The sequence below is a fragment of the Melospiza melodia genome, chromosome 9, assembly GCF_035770615.1.
Source record: "Melospiza melodia melodia isolate bMelMel2 chromosome 9, bMelMel2.pri, whole genome shotgun sequence".
Taxonomy (NCBI): Eukaryota; Metazoa; Chordata; class Aves; order Passeriformes; family Passerellidae; genus Melospiza; species Melospiza melodia.
The window spans coordinates 17,780,537-17,799,859 of NC_086202.1; the positions used below are offsets into that span (position 1 = coordinate 17,780,537).

A 19,323-nucleotide genomic window follows, 5' to 3' on the forward strand; every position below is an offset into this window, starting at 1 on the left:
TGATGGGCCCCTCCTGCCTGCCAGACCCCCTTGTCCCCAGGCTGCCACCACCTGAACCCACGGAATGGGAGATAATGTTAGCTAGAACTGCTAGGGAGTGGTGGTCCTGTTCCAGCTATGGGATGGGATAAGTGAAATGGGCATGAGGGCCTGCAAAATTGCCAACACATCCAGGAAACCTGAGAGGATGCCTAATACTGCCTTCCCCATCCCAGCTGTCTACCCCGCAGCCTCCAGCTGTTTATGCCTCACCTGCTCGTACAGAGGTTTTCTGTACTGAGGGAGGGAGTTTCTCATTTCCCCTCGACACAGACCCGTGTCCTTTGGGCAAGGGGTGTGTGTGTGCAGAGAGGATGCTGAGGATAGAGATGGAGCATCCCTGTCTAGCCCTGATGCCACCCTACAGGCACGGCGTGGACAGAAACGACAGGGAAAGGGGCGAGAAAAAGCGGAGAGCTGAAGGGGGCAGGACTCTGGGAAGCGCAAAGGAGTCGGGAGGGAAGGAAGAAAGCGCGAAAAAAAAAAAAGAAAAAAAAGGAGGAGAAAGGGGAGGAGATGAAAAGCAAAGGGAGAAGGGAGGACCGCGCGGGGAGGAGGCGAGAGGCCGGGGAGGAGAGGAGGGAGGCAGCTCGGCAGAGGGGACGGGACGGGACCCGGCGCCCCGCGGGCCATGCGCCTCCTGGCTACGGCGCTGGCCGCACTGCTGGCCACGGCCCCGGCCCCAGGTAAGCGCCAGCGGGACCCGATCCTCCCTCGGCCCCGGCGGGACCCGAGCCCTCCCCCGGCCCCCCGGGACCCCGGCCCGCCTCGGGCAGCCCCCGGCCAGCGCGGAGCGGGCCGGGTCCCGCAGCAGCGGGCGGCTCGGGCGGCGGACAGGCCGCGGGCCAGAGCTGAGGGTCCGGGCCCCGGGGCCCCTCCGCCCGCCCGGCCGCTCCCTGCCCCGCTCCGCTGCCGCTCCCCCGGCTCCCGGCAGCAGCGCTTCTTCGCAGCGATCCCATCCTGTTTAGAAAAGAAAGCCAGACTTCCATGCAAGTTCATGGAAATGGGTCCTCGGCTGTCTTCTCCGCCAGGCAAAGCCGAAGGAAAGGGAGATTCGGCGTTGTTTTTTCCACAGGTGCCCTGATCCTGTTGGCATCAGGTGGAAATGGAACCTGTAGGTCACTTGTAAAAAGCGTCCTCCCTTTAAGACCCTGTATTCCTCTAAAAACAAAGGTATATTGGACAACGTTGTGTGTCCTGAAGCTGCAGAACAGACACAGAGTCTGGATCTGAACTTCCAGGTGCAGTGAGCTTAGAGGGGTGGGGAAACCTTGCTTATTTATGGCTAATTAAAGACTTGCATTCGAACTCCACTGCAGAAGGGCAGGAGGTGGTGGAGGCAGAGGTTTGGTTCAAGTCCGTCTTTAGTCAATGCAGAAGCTTTCTCTGAGGGGGAGCTTCTGACTTGTGAAACTTGCTGACAGATCTGTTCAACTGAAAACAACTGGTTGTTTTTGGTGGTGTTGCTAATCAGCTCCTAATTATTTTCATTTAAACAAAGAGCTGTGCTGCTTCTTGGCTCATCTGCTCTTTTTAATTGTAAGGAAATCAAACGAAAGCAGGCTTTGACAGTAGCATAGCTTCACTGAACAAAATACAACACAGATAAAAGCCATCCCATATGCTTCTGGTCATGCAAAGCTGAGATCAGAAGGTAACCCCCTCCAGTCCCCAGCTATCAGTCCTTGCAGTGCTGGAGGCTGGGTTGCAGATTCTGCCCATGGTCTCCGTGGAGGAAGAGAGAGAGGCCTGTATACAGCACTAAACCTGGGCTGTGAGCAGCTGAGCACAGGAACAGCCCCACTCTTATCTCAACTGGAGTAAACTGGGGTTCTCCCACAAAACCACAGCCATGCTGAAGCTGCTCACCACGTGTAAGGACCCAGTGACCACTGTAAGTCCTCTGGCACTGTTCCAGCGCAGACAGGGGAGAGGCCCTGGCATAACAAAGTTTCTGGGTGCTAGAAGTATAGTTTTTTATAGTTTTATATTTGGTACTCCTGACAGTGCTCTTAAAGTGTTTTGCTGTGTAATATGGCAGACAGCAGTCCAAATCTAGGTAATTCTTGGACTTGAACTAGTGCAAGCAGAAGTGGACTATTTTCAAACTGCAATTTTTTGAAACAGAGTTTAGGCAACAGTCACCTTTCCTGAGTCCCCACTGGCTACTGAGCAATGCTGGTGGAACATACCAGAGAAGCAAACGGGTAAAATGTTGGGATGGGAGCAACTAAGCAAGCTCATTGCAAAAAGGAGAGAAGTTTGATGGTTAAGCACACTGCAAAGAAATCACCAAGTCTCTGACTCTCTCCTCCCATTCTATAAATAATTTCCCTTTTCAAGCAGAAACGAGACAAACTCTTGTGGTGAGCTCCACCTGAACGGTTACATCGTATTATACTGGGAAGGCAGAAGAAGATAAACAGTGATTCCTCACTTGAAACAGCAATCTCAAGTCTAGAAATTCAATGCTACGTTGGCACACAAGCCTGCTCTTAAGTTGTGAGGTCTCCTGCTCTTGGCGAGGAGCCCGTTACAAGGGTAAACCTCATGTTGGGGCTGACCAGTGCCTGCTAAAGACAGGAGGAACATGTCCACTAGTGTCTGAGAGCCTTGAATGAGGGTTTTGCTTTCCACATAGGAGGGAAATGAACTCTTTCCTTAAAAATCCACTGTTCCTCCTCCAATAAAGCCACATGGATACTGTTTTTCTGCTTTATATAAAGCATTACCTGACCCTGTTCAACATGAACTGATACCATGATAACAGCAGCATGAGATTTCCAAAACTCTTCCCATTGCTGTACTTGTGCAGCTGCACCAATGGGAGCCACAGAAGGAAGATAAGGAGATAGGTTCCCACTGATCAGAAACGTGAAGGATGCAAAATTTGGTATGTCCCTATAAAAAGGCATGTCCCCAGAGGAAAAGTAGAAGCATTAGGTATAAAATACCAATGTTTGTAAGAGTGTAAACAGCTAGAAAGGGAACAGAATCTGTCCATCATCACCATATCTGACTTCCTCTGCATTTTCTCTTGGGTACTTCTTGGCACTATGTTCTGCCTAGTTTGGAATTAAGCAATGATTTCTTTTTATTTTTGCTTTTTATTTTGGGATTCTGTTTCACAATTACTCCTAGCCAGCTTTTTCAAAAAAGAAATTCACATGTCAGGAAAATGACATAATTGTTTTTCTTTAGAGTTTTCATGACATGTTCATAATTTCAGTAGAAATAATGTCTGCGTTTTTCATTTACCGAAACCATAATTTTATAAATGATTTATTAAACATTCATTGTTGAAATACATGTGAGGACACCAAAAAGTGTTGAAAATCTCAAAGTTATTCCTTGTTTACTAAGCAGCAGAACCTTCAAATTTAATCTTATTTTGATAGCAGAGACAGCCATTTACTGGCTTCCCTTCTGCTGGTAAAGCACCAAGGTTGGTAAGTCCAGAGAATCATAACTGAAGTTTCATGCCTGGAAAGCTTTTAGTGGGATTCAGCCTTAATATTAAATTTCAACATCCTGTTATACTTTTATGCTTTCTACAATCCAAAATAACCTCTTGCTTTGGCATTTACGTGAATTGCAGACAAATGCATTTACGTGAAATGCAGACAAACATAATGCACGAATAATTTTATCAATAACCTCATCCATGCTTGGCTGCAGTTTCTTCAATAGTTTTGTTTTAAAACCCAAACAGTTCTTTATACAAAATATTTTCTCCTTCATAACAAAAGAGTAATGTCTACTTGGAATAGACGTGCCATTCAGTAGAGCTTTGGACAGAAGTGGCACAAAATAATTATCATACTATTAATTTTCAGAATTCTTCTCAAACAGTTGCAATGCAACTTCTTTTAATTTAGTGGATTTACTGTATGTAAGGTGATATAATTCACCACTTCATTTCACTGCTTCACTGGGACTATAAAACCAGTGTCTCTGTCTCCAAAACTCCTTCAGAAATAGAATGGAAATACTTTACTTGCTTATTTTGAAGATAAATATATGTTTGTGTTTCAGGAGCTGATGTCAGACAATAGTCTCTGCCAAAACACTCATCCCCTTTGTTAAAATGTTCCTTGCTGATGTGTTAGAAAAGTGTCCAGAAATGAAGAAAATCATTTTCCCAGAGTTGCAATTCTCATTAGAATTTGAGTACAGTGCAGTATTCACATAACAGGAAGTTCACAGTTTAGAGGACATTTCATGCTTTGCAGAGTGCATTGCAGGGAGTGCTTGCTCACTGCTGGAATATGGTTCTCTCTCTACTGGATGCCCTCAGACCAGTAGATGACACATCACAAGTCATTTAGGGAGCACGTTCCCACAATACAGCACTGGTCAGAGATAGATCACTCTCTGATATGACTAAGCAGGACTTTCTTAACGTGCATTAGGAAGGAAATAAAATGAGCGTTAATTCCCATGCCTCAGAAAATCAGTCCAGTATAAATCAGTTATGTCAGGAAAGGGAAAACTTCCTCTATTTAACTATGGACACTTTTTTCAGCCTTCACCTATACTGGCTATTACTAGTGAGACAAAGAACTGGTCTAAGTGATGGTTTAGGATGAAAAACATTGAAGACAAGAATCAGAAATTAATGGAACAATGGAATAATCACTTGTCCCCATATGATCTCTTGTCATATTTTGTCATGCAAATACTGTCAGACTAACTTAAATTTGTAGTTAGAAAATCTAGTCTGATGAATTTAACCCAAGTTTGAGATGACCATTTGATTATGACAAGAAGAACATTACTTAAAACAGAGGACATGGGGAATGGTAGGATATACAGAATCCAGTGGTCTTCCAGTGATGATGTAAGGAACAGTATGATGTAAGATCTGCACAAATGATGTCTAAAAGAAGTAGACAGAAGCATGCACGTTGAAGTGCTAACCTTATTAAATCAGCATAAGAAGAGGACAGCACATGGGAAAAACTGAGCATGGGGTAAGAGAAGTTGAGCAGAAATTAGTACAGCTAAGTCACATACTTGAGGATTAGTAAGAATTTCTTTGATATGCTGGTGACTGAACTGCAAATGACAATGAAGGGAAAACACCCAAGTGTGCTATTTATTTGTCACCTGACATAAGTCACATATGAAAGTATCATGAGAAAGGACAAGATAATTCTGGGATGTACCAGGTAACGTATATCCTAGTCAAATCTGAGAAGTACTGTGAGTATTCCACAGGACGTTGGAGAACTCCAGACACTGCCTGTAACTGCAGTCAATTACAGTAAAAAAAATACAATCAAACCCAAAATTGAAACTGTAACCAATGCAGAGAAGGGCTGTAAGGGTGAACAGGGAAGACACTACTTTACTAGAGGAGACTAACAGAGCTTGTCTTCTTTAGCTCAACAAAGCAAAGGCTGAGGCCAGATAATTGCTTTGTATATGGAATCACGAAGTAAGCTCTAGAGAAGAAAATGCTATTTTAAGCTTAAAACTGGCACAGGAACAAATGAGCATAAACTGGGTATTGAAAGCATTTAGCCTGGAAGTCCTAAGAAAGATGCAAGCTGTCAGAAGAGCTGGTCACAGAGCAGTTTCCAGAGTTGTTAAAAGACCAATAAAAGATTATGTGAAGTTGGTCCTGTGACAGTAGCAAGGTGTCCATGTCAGCTCTAGGTTATTGATTGTGACAGAAAAAATGCTGGGGCAGACTCACTGAAGGAGGGCCTCATGCCATCCTTAACATTCAGAGAGAGGCAGACAGTGTCAGGTTCTACATTAAATTATTGCGTTAAATTACTGCCCACTAAACAGATGCCATCATCAGAGTTTTCCTGCTGTGGGCTTGCATGCTGGGACAGATTATGGTGCTGTTGTGCCAGTATGGAGGATTCTCACCATCTTTTCTTTCCTTATAGATGTTTGTGAGGCTTTAAATGTGACAGTCTCTCCTGGACCAATGGTGCAATACTCTGAGGGGGATAATGCTACCCTTTACTGCCACATTTCTGAAAAGAGGAAGACAGACAATTTGCTGGCTGTGCGGTGGGTCTTTGCTGCATCACCTGCCCACGAGCACCTGATGATCAAAATGACAAAGTTTGGTTCTGTCCAGTACTATGGAAATTATACTCATCATTTTCACAAGCAAAGACTTCATCTTCTTAAAGAGAAACATGGAACTATGTACAAATTTCTTATTTTAAGCCTCCAGCAAACAGATCAAGGACATTATATATGCAAAGTACAGGAAATTGGCAAACACAGAAATAAGTGGACAGCATGGTCAAATGGTACAGCAGCTACTGAAATAAGAGGTGAGAGATTACTGATTTCAAGTCTTTAATTTCTTCTTGTCCTGTGATCCCTTTTTTTCCCCTTGTAAATTCACTTATAAGACATTTGAATTTAGATTATATTTGAGTGTAATCTGTGGATAGGAGAAGAAAACCTAATATTCACCTTTTGCCTCTCTCTTAGTGTTTCCCTTGGTCTTAGTTCTAGCCTAGCAGAAGTTGGTAAGTAGCACTTTTACTATCACTTCAGTACTATTGTTTATATCACTTGCAGCCAGAAAGCAGAGCTAGAGAACCAGTGGCCAGCCTGCTGGTGTTGAACTTGGGATAAAATGACCAGCAACAAGTGGCAGATGTGAACCAAGTTGAAAACAAGCCATCCCTTTGGGATGGAATAGCTCAAATCTTAAATCACCACACCCACCCTTTCAGAGATGGGTGAAGTTGGATTTTGAGAACAGACTCCTTTGCAGAGGTGGTTTTGTTTAGCAGCTGTGCCATCAGTGCAAGCTGGCAAACCACCCCCCTGCTTGTACCTCTTTAAACAGACAAATTGGTATCTCACAGGGACAACTTTAAAGATAATGCCACAAAGCAGTGTTGAGTGTTTTCTCATTCACTGAATGATGTAAGTTCCTAAATGCCTGTAGTAGAAACATATGGATTTTTCAGTAGTCCTTGGAGATGGAATGGCATGTTCCAAGTAAGTGGCAGCAGAAGAAAAAGCAATATAAAATATTGTCACCCCACCTGTCATACTCTTCCTCACAAAGAGACACTCCACATCTTTCATAGCTTCTCAGGCTATTGCTAATTATAACACTGAAACCTTTCATTACTTTTCATAGCTAAACTATGGAGTTCAGATCAATGGAATTATTGAAAAGAAGGAAATCCATAATTTTTCAGTCCAGTCCTTAAATAATATTTCTACCCAGATTTCTAGTATGAGTCCATATGAATATATAATCTGAATAGGGATTTGAGGCCTCATGACTTCATCATTTTCACACTGTCTGCTCAGCTGTATTGCTGCTCTCCACTTTAAATGGCCCAAAGCAAAGCAGGAAACCTGAGACCAGAGAGGAAGGCTGGCCAGCCTATAGAGAGTTTTTGACACCCTGTGGGTCTCTGAGGCAAACACCACAACCACCCTGGCCCATTAAAAGCATATTTATTCTAACTGTAAATCTAGATTAAAGATACCAAAAGATATCTGAAATATTGTGTGTCTTTAAATGTCATAGCAAATTTTCTTCCACTCAAAGCCTCTTGACTGGAAACAAAGGACCACCTTTGCTAGCATTTGCCTAATGCACCCTGAGTGCACAGTACCTGCTGTGCTTGAGAGGGAAAGCAGCTCTTTTCCAAGTACTGATAAAGTTTCCAGTTTTCCCAAAAGTAACACTTGGGCTTTTCAAGGAAATTTTATTCCAAACGCATTTGGTATTTTGTATTATGATCAGTTACACTTTTTATTGCAAAGGGATTTACTTATATTACAGTTAGACCCAGGATACAACAAAAGGAGCAATACAAATTGCCTGAAGCATTTGGATACTTAAGTTGTACTGCTTGTGCTTTGTCAAATAAGGTAGCAGTGTTCCACCACATCACAGTTGCTGTGTTGCCTAACGTTTTGTTCCAGTAATGTCTGCAGTTATGCCCAAATTCAAAATAGTATCTTTATGCTAAAACACCAGACAAATTTCTTAAAACTTTGCACATCAAGTAGAGGCAGAAATAGAAGAGTCCCTTTAAAAAAAAAAAATGTTTACACAGAAAGAGGAGATTACTGTGCAAGATGCATATTTCCAGGGGGAAAAGAAAAGGATAATTCTGCTTCTTCAAAACATGTCTTGCCCTTGAAGCAAGTTGACAACTGGATCTGTAGTATCTACTGCTATTAATTTATATTCAGATTTTGTTATTTGCTAGCAAGTTTGCTTGTGCAAATTTGCATAGGCCATTAATAAGCTGCAAATGCATTTTGTCACAACACATAAATTTGTAAAAATACACATATTGGACTTACAGAAAAGCAATTGAGTTACAGGCTACAATTCCTTACCGTGTAATGATATCATTTAAATTTTACTTACATATCTGGCTTGTACTTTAGTGGCAAAATACATTTCTTTGCAAAAGAAGCCTTTTTGTGGAGATTGAATCCTTGCAGTTTTCCGTTCCTGCACTTGTGTCAACTACAGCAACTCTGTGGTGTTTTCAGAAGGTCCACCTGAAATTTGAAATTTGTTGCAGTTTGCCCATTTCAATGTTGTGAATACAAGACATCAGATAGCATTTATAAAAAGGCTATTGTTAAATCTTGTTAATAAAACCAAGAGAAATCCACATGCCAGTGTTTTCCAAGGAGTGCCTCCTAATCCAGCCACACAATGGCAGATAGTCTTCTGTCTAATATAAGGTCAACCTTTTCTCCTTCCACCTATTCTCATTAAAGGCATCTCTTCCTGGACTTGTGTCATCAGTGTCAGACTAAAACCAAGTCAATTATAGCAGAGAATACATAAAAAGCCAAATTTATCAGAGACAAAAAAAAAAAAATCAGAAAAATGGTTCTTCTACTCCCTTCCTGTCAGAAAAATCAAAATAATCAGTATGCCTCTCGGAACAGTATTCAGCACCTCAAAAACATAATTTACAATTCGGCAATCCCTCACAATATGCACATCTCTTAGGAAGCTGTTCCAAATGGTTTACAATCAAGACAAGAGACTACTTATAGGAGGACAAACATAGAAAATTAGGCAGTCCAACTATAATCCTGCTGACATGGACAACAAAAACAAGGAGATGATCACAACAATCTGTCTTGTTGGGAAGCTTATTTATCAGAATTTCCCACAGAAGAAAGTCTGACTTCTTAAATATTAGTTACATGTGGCAATTTCTAACAGTAAAAATTTTGCAAGATACACGAATGCAAGATTTTTTTTATTTCCCAAAATGAACAAAAGCCCTTTTCTCAGAGACGTTATCCTGAAATACTTGCCAAAAATTTACACATGTGATGCTTTCATGTAACAAATGAGTAATTTGTTAAAATATTCAGGATGAGCTTCCCATCCCAACTGAAGAGAAGATTTCATTAGTCCTGAAACTTGTATATCCACTGATCTAGCCTCACCCTTCACATGCCTGCAGGTCACTCCTTAGTGAATTCCCTTGCCAGTAAGATGCTTGTTCTCTAATGATTTACCACATGAAGCTCTCTTGGAGGTTCAGACCTCACTGGCAATCTGGAGGACATTGCCAGATTCCCATTTCATTGCAGTGATTGCTAGAGAAAGAAAAATCATGGAATTGGCGTAATCATCTAATCTGATATCATAAAAAATAGCAGCATGCATAAACAATCTGGCTGAGGAGAGCAGAGGGGGTTTTGAACAACATTTCAGCAGTCAGAGCATTTGGATTCTGGTTCTAGGCTGTACAGCTGTTATGATATTGACGGTCACCCATCCTCCTGAAACAGAGAGGACAAGTCTGTGACAATTCTGAACTGTTTCATCAAAATGCAGTTAGACAAAGCAAGATCTTGGGGCACTGAAGTCTAAGGGAAAATACATTTACTTCCAGAGGTTTAAACTTTTTATGCCGCACATTTTTCAATTTTTGTCATATCTTGTTTTGTTTCTTTCAGTGATTTCATCAAAATCTTCTGATCATCCCACTTTCAAGAAAAATCATGAAGCTTGGAAGTTTTTTGAAGGTAAAGATACATCTAACTGCTACTTTGTTTATACATTATGTTAGTTTAGTCCAATGGACAGGACTAAACTAAAGTGCCCCAGATCAGGGCCAACTTTGCTAGTTCCTGTGCAAACCCAGCCTTGCCTGAGAAATCATCCCACAAAGTACAAGAGGTTCTGGAAAAAAGAGAGTGGAAGAGGCCAGCTTCAGTTTCTCATATATCTGTTATTGCCAATGGGAAATAACCACTGGAAATATGTTACACACCTGAATAAAAGCCATGAGGGCAGACTAAGGCTGCAGTTTGAAAAAGAAAAAAAAAATCATACAAAAATTTCAAGCCAATGCTGCCAGCAGAAGAAGCAATTGCAGACTTCCTTCTTCCCCAGCCACTCAGCACTCTCCCTACTGCCACTTTTCTTGTTTTATTGTGTGTTTGCTTTTTTTCTTTGTTACCAAAACAAAACAAAACAAAACAAAACAAAACAGCTGTTTGAGCTGGGAAATAACCCAAATGAAGTCCTTTTGGATTTTGAGTTGTTGCTCAAAAAATCTCCAAACCAGTTCTTTGTTTGCTCCTGAAAGTCACAACTCATAAGCGCAGTTATGCCTATTTGCTTTTATGCAGACTTCAACTGAATTTCAAACTGAGCAGGATACTACAGGAAAGTTTCAAGAGGGCTAAACTACTTCTGAACTGTTACCCTAAATCTATTGGAGCAGATTCTATTTAGATCTTGTAGCTTTTTTCTTGTCCCATTGTCATGAATCATGAGCTGCAGCAGTGACCATCATCTGTGCTTGGTTTCAGATCTGTATGTGTACGCAGTGTTTGTGTGCTCCATAGGAATCATGAGTGTCCTCCTGTTCACCCTTGTCATTCTCTGCCAGTCCCTTCTCAACAAGAGGAGATCCACAGGTGAGTGAAATGCCATTCTTGATGACTGCAAAGCCCTTGCCAAAAAGGGGGGGCAGGGAGAGAGGAGAAGAGAATGCAGAGAAAGCAGGAAAAATAAATATTTCCTTACCTTGATTGTAATTTTAATTAAAATTAGTGGGAAGAGAAAAATTCTACTGGCCAAATTAGATTACAGGCATTTTCTTCCCTTTAAATAGAGAAGAAATTAAACTAAATTTGTTTGGACTTTTCAAAAATCTTCTATCTTTGCACCAGCATAAGTTGAAAGTAGTTGGAACTTCCTTCAGAGAAGACCAAGTGCTGAATCATTAAGTTGCATTCTGACCAGAAGCTAAATTTTTGCATGAGTCACGTTTCTCCAAACATGTAGAGGGGTTTCAAGGCAATCTTAACTCTGTTCTATTTTATTCTCCTTTCTTGAGTAGCTGTCAATATTCTTGGGAATTTGAGGGGTTTTATCAGCACTATCTCACTTGCAGTATTTTCTGAAACTAAGCATCATTTCAACATTCAAATCTGTCTTTTCATAATGATATTTCAAGATCAAGGGTTACTGTGTCAATCTTGGCCTCAGAGAGGGTTTCTCAAAGAGGCTGCATCAAAGCAGCGTTGTTGTAAACAGAAGTGCTATTTCAGATCTGTGGAGTAACCAGTGCAGGCTGTACTTTGATTTCAGTTTGAAAGTGGTTTATTTGGAGACCTCACACAAGCTGCAGGGATGAGATACCAGCACACTTAGCAGCCACCATGTCAGAGGAGAGTGTAAGGACCACCTCTGAACAGAAGCTTTCAGGAGGAGCCTGGTTAGTGAGTTGCTCTGTTAATGACAGGAGAGAATGATGACTTTGCTGCCTACACAGGTCCCATGAAGGAAAGAGTGACTCAGATACACAAGTGAGAAGACATATAAGCCAGAAATAGATGTATAGAGAGAAACCCTTGCCTGACCACAAACACATTTCAGACTGTGGTTCCATCTTCCTGGTAGTGTACTTAGCAGAGTAACTCTGATTCTAACTGAACCCAACAACTCTGCCAAGAGGAATGAGCAAGATAGATGTTATTCTTCTTACTCTGTTAAGTGATGACAAAGGTTTTGTGCCAAGAGAGTACCCACACTTAAGTATGTTGGTCATGGTGAGTCACCCTGAAGCCACAAGCACTAGACTGATGTATCCCAGTTTTTCTTGAGCAGACATTGGGTTAGAATTTGCTTGGTTTTGTCAATTTACTGCTGTGAGCACACAAGCAGCTTGAAGGAATGATCTAATTACATTGAACCAACACCAGCTAAATATTGAAATAATATACAGTATAGAATAAGGATTTACAAAAGAGAAAAAGTAGATGCTTCTGAGCTGCTAAAACCTTTCTTTGCTACCCAAATATCTGAATATTTACATGCTCAAAAACGTGTCAGCACTGTAATGAGCATTCCTTTGCTCCTGAAGGATTGGGCCTACTATTCTCCTGTAGATTTAAAAAAGGCCTGACAGGTAGATGGAAGCACTGCCTTGACTGGCTTAAACATTGTCTCTGCATTAGTCCAGCTCCTGGTGCCCTCAGTACCTATTTCCTTAGGACCAAAATGCACCTCCCTGGAGCTATATAGCTCCCTTAGAATGGGAAAGTTTAGCAAAGTCCAGATATGAAAACTTTACCGTAGAGAGGGGCAGGGTCATGTTAGTGTCTGCTTTTAATGTCCCCCTTTAAAGAACAGAGAATGAGAAGGTAGGGGCACATCTGTGTTGCATTCAACTTCACATCATGACCCAGGGATGCACTCTCTCATCCTTTTGAGATACAAATTGGCAGTAGGTTGACCAGAAGAGCCAGAGTCTGTCCTTTAAGAGAGGCATAGAAGCCACAAAGCCACAAAAGAGCATCTTAATAACCCTGGCTCCTAAAAGGCTGCAGTGGGGGCAGCTGCCCTTGCTCAGGACTACTGACTCAAAGGAGTATGAAGAAGGATTTACACAGCTCACACACACAGCTGTCAGAGACAGGATGATGGCTGGACTGGACCTCTGATCTGATCCCAGAAGGGATCCCTTTATGCCTGTGGCCACAATCTGACTTACAGTAGCAACAGCCGTGGCTCTTGTGGGTGAATGGTTTATTTCAGGCTTCTGGAAACAAATACAGGCACCACAAGGGAAATACAAGTCTTCAAAGTAAAATTACTGGCCTGCTGTGCTTTTCCTTAGCAAGCTGTCTTTTTACTGGGCTGACCACTGGAATGTGTGTTGCCCAGCATTTCCACAGCAGATTTTTTGTTGTTTTTCAATACATTCCCCTCTCCCAAGACTACCTATGTCTCCTTCAGTCAGACTGCATTGTAAAGCACAATACAATGTATGGTGACTATCATTAGCTCTCCCAGTGTAACAGCCTGGCAACTCCACCATCTCAGCAACACAGGTCTGTCTGCAGTGCTCATTTGAAACTCATAAACTATGTTGGTGTGAAGCCGCATTTTCTTTTTTTTTTTCTTTTCTTTAACAGTGAAGCATTACCTGGTGAAATGCCCCCAGAACAGGTAGGAGATTACACATCTCTTTGCTCTAAACCAAGGTACCAGTTCTGGATTTGTTTTGCTATGTGTACTGAAGAATAGGAGTAATGTTTTCAAAATGCTTATGGGAACATAAAGATTCACAGGTCTCTGACTCCTGAACATGCCTGGTGTGCATGAAAAGGGAGAATCTGCCAGGGCCAGCTGTGGGTCCTGCAGGTGTTCCAGTGACAAGCCTCTCCTCGATGCTCTGAATTGCTTTCTGAAGAAGCCTACTTTCATTCTGTGCTGGTTTCTAGGGTTCCCCAACACCTCAGGGGATGGTAATGACTTAAACTCTCCATGCACACAGACCCAATCACAATGTTACCCAGGGAGTCCCACACCCAGGGAGGGAGTGGGGTTCAAAAGCAGATTATCACGGTCTGTTCCCAGCTGAAGACTCAAAGGGATGGGAAGAATTCTTCTGCTGCAGTGTTAATCACTGTCCCTTTAAATACCATCAGCTGCCAAAAGTTTTTTATGGTGTGGCTATAAAGCTATAATGATTTCCATTTTATGATTTTCCTGATATGTGTATTGGACTGGAGCTGCAGTAACAATATATGACAAATATTTTACAAACAAAAAAGATGAAAGAGGGCTGCCTCATAACAACACAGAAACACAGCTGTTTCCCAGTTTTCAGTGACAGAAACCATGTGTTTCTAGCCTTGCAGTTTAAATCCAGTACCTCTTGGTATCACATACTGTTTCTCATAGTCTCTTTGGACACTGTGAGATTCAATGCCAAGTACAGCACACCCTAGATCCTCCAACAGTGTGATTTTACTGCATTCTCATGGGATTATCATGGTATTCAATCTGCCACTCAGATGGAAGTGAAATCAAAACAAAGCAGCACAGGGTTCAGGAGAGGCCAGTACAAACCAAAACTTCCACGTTATTTATGGACAGATCTTTGTTCTGTGACCTTGAGCAGCCATTGCACCACCCAAAAATTTAGAGACAGCTCAGCAGTTTTCATTTCTTCCTGCATGTTTTTGCTTTCCCCCTTCTTTATTAACCACTGGGACAAAGTTGGAATTACAAAAAAGCAAACAAACAGAAAAGAATGGGCAGGGGGAGGAAACCAAAGTATATTGGTAGGGAACATAAAAAGAGGAGAAAAATGAGACCCAACTGAAAAAATGGAGCATGGCAGTCAGAAAAAAATGCACACTTGCCAACTCTGGGTCTATGGGAATAGATGATGTAGAAGTGATACTGCTGCAAACACTGAACTTAGGAAGAAAACAAGCCAATGTGATTTCTTCACCATTAAACAGATTCTCTAGAACTGAAAGAAATACATGACTCTATATGGATAAAAACATGGTTTCATGTATTTCAGTGTGACAAGTTATGCTAATGAAATCCTAAATCACACGAATGCATGCCTAAAGTGCATTGACTTTGGAGATTTAAAATTAAATACCTATGAAAGTGTTACCAGCATCATAATTATGTTTCACACTTGGCACCATTTATTTTCCATCATCTGCTCAAAACACAAACCATCACTTCCTTCAAACTCATTGCTGTTCACCTGCAAATTCCTTGTCTTGGAACTTAATTCAACACATTTAGACCCAAAACCTACTGTCTAAATATCCATTAGGCCAAACTGATTAACTAATTTGCATGAGATTCTTGTCATTTAAAATTACTACAGTGCAAAATTCAGCCTTGATTAGAGAAGCTCAACTTCAACTCCCTTAGTGATATTTCAAACACAGGGTAGAGTCCACTTTCAAAATTACATTAATAGTCTGGTGTCTAAGAAATGTCTGTATTCCCACTGCAGTAATACCTAAGCATCTTAAAATATTTTATGTCCTGACATCAGAATGATATTTTTGCATTTGATTGGAATCTAAAGCACAGCGGGCTAAATTATTTGCCCCAGGTCTCACAAAATGGCTGTGGTAGAAAAGAAAATTAAATCCAGATTTCCTGAGTATAACAAAGCAAATGTTTAGGTTTTGGGTTGTTACTTGACCAACAACAAATTAAAGAAAAAAAATGAGTTGACCAAAACCCATTTCTTTACCACATTTTAAAAATAACTACCTAAATAAAATAGTACAGTTATTTTTAGTTTTCCAAACCACCTAATTCAGTTTTCTGGTATTTTCTTTAAATATCCTTCTTCATATTATTTTCCTTGTTATTGGATCATTTTGCCAGTTTTTAGATCCAGAAACCCTCAGGAGGTGAAGCTTTGAAAGCAGGGACATTTTTTTCTGTCTTTCATATTTGTGTTGGCCTGAACTCTCTAGTCCTTCAGTTACTGTTCTTCTGGAGATAAGTAATTGGGGGTAAATAAAGAGTTTTCCACAGAAGGCTGTCCTTCTCAACACCTTGGTTCCACAGTGCCAATCTCACATTACAGGAGCACATTCTGCCACACAGAACCAGAAACAAGAATCCAGAAATCCCTGGCACCTTTTCACACAGCTCTCCTATCTGGAAAATATCCAAGTAACTTGAGTTCACTCAAGTGAATTTTTTGTCACCCCCCTGCAGACCTTTGACAAGAGAAAATAGCTGACTTAGATGACAACAGGAAGAGTTCCACGTCCTAGACTCTAATAAAGATAACAAAGCCAAAATTCAGTAGTTTTCCAGGTCTGGCAACAGGTTGGGGCAACTGCTGCCCCGTTCCATGATCATTACACATCTTCCACAGAATACTTCCCCAAGCACCTATATTATTCTTGCTCTCTATAAACTCATTAGATCCTTCAAGAAATGCACCACATGACACCGTTGAAATAGAAGCCCAGGGGCTGAAGAAGGAGCTGGAGATAAAATACTAACTTTCCTTTTAGGCATAGAACAAGACAAGCTCACAAAGAGGCAGTGTTTCAGGGCCAAGGAGTCTTTTCTGAGCCTCCTTGTTTGGTTTGAGGAGCTCAGTTCTGAGACAGCAAGTATAGTTATTGTATCTCCCAGAATTAGTTAACCCTGTGTGGCCCTGGCATTTAAAAGAAATCTGCAAGTCTCAAATACATTTCTTTGTAGCTTCACTTTTCCAGCAAAGCAGGAATAATAACTAATGCAACGAATTGACTCAAAGCTTTTTCATATATTGTGCCTAAATTTGTGTCATAACAACAGCATCTTTAGGCTACACATCTGCCTTAACAACCTTGGATTATTAAAACTAAAAATATTTTTAAAAAAGCATTCTCATCTCCTTTTTGGTAGTCTTTCTTAGTAGTTTGCTGTTTGTACAAAGAAGCCAGGCAGAACAATTTCATTTTCTGCTGGTTTTAAACCATTTCATCTTGATTTTAGTATAGAAACAGGTTGTTGTGGAATAGGTTCATAGTTGAGCAGGAAGACTTAGAAAGAAATTGTTTCAGTCCAGCCCTCAGTTTACATAAAATATGATTTGTTTGTAAATTGTGAATATATTTTATTTTTTAAGCACTTTTTAGAAAGTTTGGCAGCCAAACTATGTTTTTGACTGAGTGCATGAAGTAGAACTCAGGAATACCAGCAAACCAGAGTCTTTTTGCAATCCACATAAGTGTAAATCCAGAGTGATTTTACCAGTGGTAGTGACATTCATTTGAATTTACAACTGTGTAAAATGTGTCTGTAATTTTGTTGTTCTTGTGTGGGCAATAGCTGAGACATCTTAACTTTCATTAAGCCTTTTGCCCTGAATATTTTATTCTATTAATATAAAGAATATTTTATTCTATTAATATAAAGAGATTATGCAAAAGAATCTGGAGAGGAACAGGAGCTTGGGACAAATGATTTAAAATTCAGTGAAATAAGTGTTATCAGTGTTACGACCATGGAGACCCTGGTTGTGTTCCATGGCACGGTGGAACTCACAGCACAGAAGAGAAATGTCCCTGTTGAAGCCCAACCAAGCTGCCCTAACCCTCCCCAGGGTGAGCCCAGGGGCAGATGCAGCTGAGCAGCCACTGTTTGCCAAGTCACCTCCATCACTGTAGTCCTCATAAGTGAATGGTTTACACTCTCCCCACACCCCAGCTGTAAGTTAAGATTCCTTTCAGTGCCACTTCAGCCAGGACAATTTATTCCCCCTTTATCTGCAAGCAGGGAGCACCTACAGAGTCAGTTCCCACAGCTCAGTGACCCACAGTGACGGGACTGCAACCTGACTGCAGCTCCAAGCCTGAATATCCAAAGCAGGGTTTTTGATCTCAGCCTTTGGGAGGTGATAAGGGTAAAAAATCCAGCAGATAGGAGTCTGTTTGCAGTATAACTTGTATTCTTCCCTCATAGCTAAGAGCACCTTTTCAGCACAGATGTACTGGGGAATGCCTGATTAGAGAGTGGAGCAGAGCTTCTTGTTTTATATTCCCTGGGCACACTGCCCCCCTTGAAGAAGCCAGATTTTGCAGATGTGGGTTTTTGAGCTGCCTGAAGAGATGCTGCATGCTCTCCTAGTCCCTCAGTCAGTCTTATCCCAGAATCTGCATCAGATTTTGCTTTTCCATACACTTCCCATGGGAGCTTATGCAACTATTGCAATCTGCCTGAGCCTCTGAGCCTCGAGGGCAGCTGGGCAGAAGTTCACTCTGGGTGCAGCAGTGGGACCATACATGCTTTTAAGGAATAGGTGCTGTGAAATTAATCTTCTTTAAACCTGACAGTCTGCATTTTCTATGCCGAGTGAGATTCTTTGAGTTTCTCAGCCATACTATATGGCTGAAAAAATGCAAAACCCAGAGCATTTCCAACCCCCATAAGAGGTTTTTCATTTTATGCCCAGATCACATTCCAGGTTGTTGAGCATGGACTCCCACAAGGGGAAGGTGATGTGTTTGCATGAACTCACAGGGACAAATTTCATTCCCTCCATTGCCTTCATTTCCCCCTCACTTTTGGGCCTGTGCTTTGCAGCTCTGGTGAGACAGTTACCAGTGTGACGAGCATGTCCCCTCTACAGCCTAAGAAGATAAAGAAGAAGAAGGAGAAAGAAAAACTGGAGCAGCCACCAGCCATCCCAGCAAAAGGTATGAAAATAGAGGCACAGAGGTATTTCAAATCCTGAGCACAGCCATGGAGGGAGAGCAGAGTGTGAGATGTCAGGAATCCTGCACTTTGCCACAATCTCTGCCTGTTCTTGCTCCCATCTGGGGGGGAGGAAATGCCCTGTACCTGCCGTGGCACAGGCTGGCTCCCTGTTGCTTTAGCCATCCTGAGATGCTACTCAGTGAGTCCAAGCAGGAGATCTCAAATCCCACTAACTAGAGGAGAGAGAGGAACCTCTGCAGCAATATTCACCCTCCTCAAAGAGAAGATTAACATTAGGCAAGTTGAAATTACTTGTTGGGGGTATTCTGAGGGAAGCCAGCAAACTGCACTCTTTAAAACTGCCCATGCACTTGGGAAGTCAAGCAAACTGAGCAGCTAAAGATCAGCCTCTTGGGGACTTCATTTTCCAAGAGGATTTGCAATTCTGGGGTCTGTTTCACAAACTCTTGGGTGTACGTTCTAAGCAACACTGCCAGTGCTAAGCCAGTGGGAGAAAAGAGGGAAATGAAGATTTGCTGTGGCTTAGGTCACAAATTATCAGTTCCCAGGGAGTAAATTGCTCTAATGTTTGCATGCAAACAGCATGTCTTGCATATCAGATTCTTTAATTTTATGAATTTTTCTAATCCAAAACATTCATTATGTTTCCTTGTAAGATACCTGAAATATGGTTAAACTCATATATAAGTACATGCATTTCCTTCTAATTTGCTATTAATATGTGATTTATAGATTGCTAATACATATACTAAAAATGGCAATGAATTATAATTATGTGAAATGAT

At 41.5% G+C, this 19,323-nt stretch overlaps 1 protein-coding gene across 1 annotated transcript in view; it reads left to right on the forward strand.

Moving 5' to 3' along the window:
• Positions 1 to 624: 624 nt before the first annotated feature.
• VSTM4 (V-set and transmembrane domain containing 4) overlaps positions 625 to 19,323 on the forward strand; it is a 30,699-nt gene continuing 12,000 nt past the window's right edge. The window contains exons 1-6 of the mRNA XM_063163592.1: positions 625 to 725; positions 5,943 to 6,341; positions 9,988 to 10,056; positions 10,849 to 10,956; positions 13,462 to 13,495; positions 18,404 to 18,516. Coding sequence (XP_063019662.1) covers positions 671 to 725; positions 5,943 to 6,341; positions 9,988 to 10,056; positions 10,849 to 10,956; positions 13,462 to 13,495; positions 18,404 to 18,516 — 778 coding nt within the window. The 5' untranslated portion in view covers positions 625 to 670. The remainder of the gene's footprint in view (positions 726 to 5,942; positions 6,342 to 9,987; positions 10,057 to 10,848; positions 10,957 to 13,461; positions 13,496 to 18,403; positions 18,517 to 19,323) is intronic.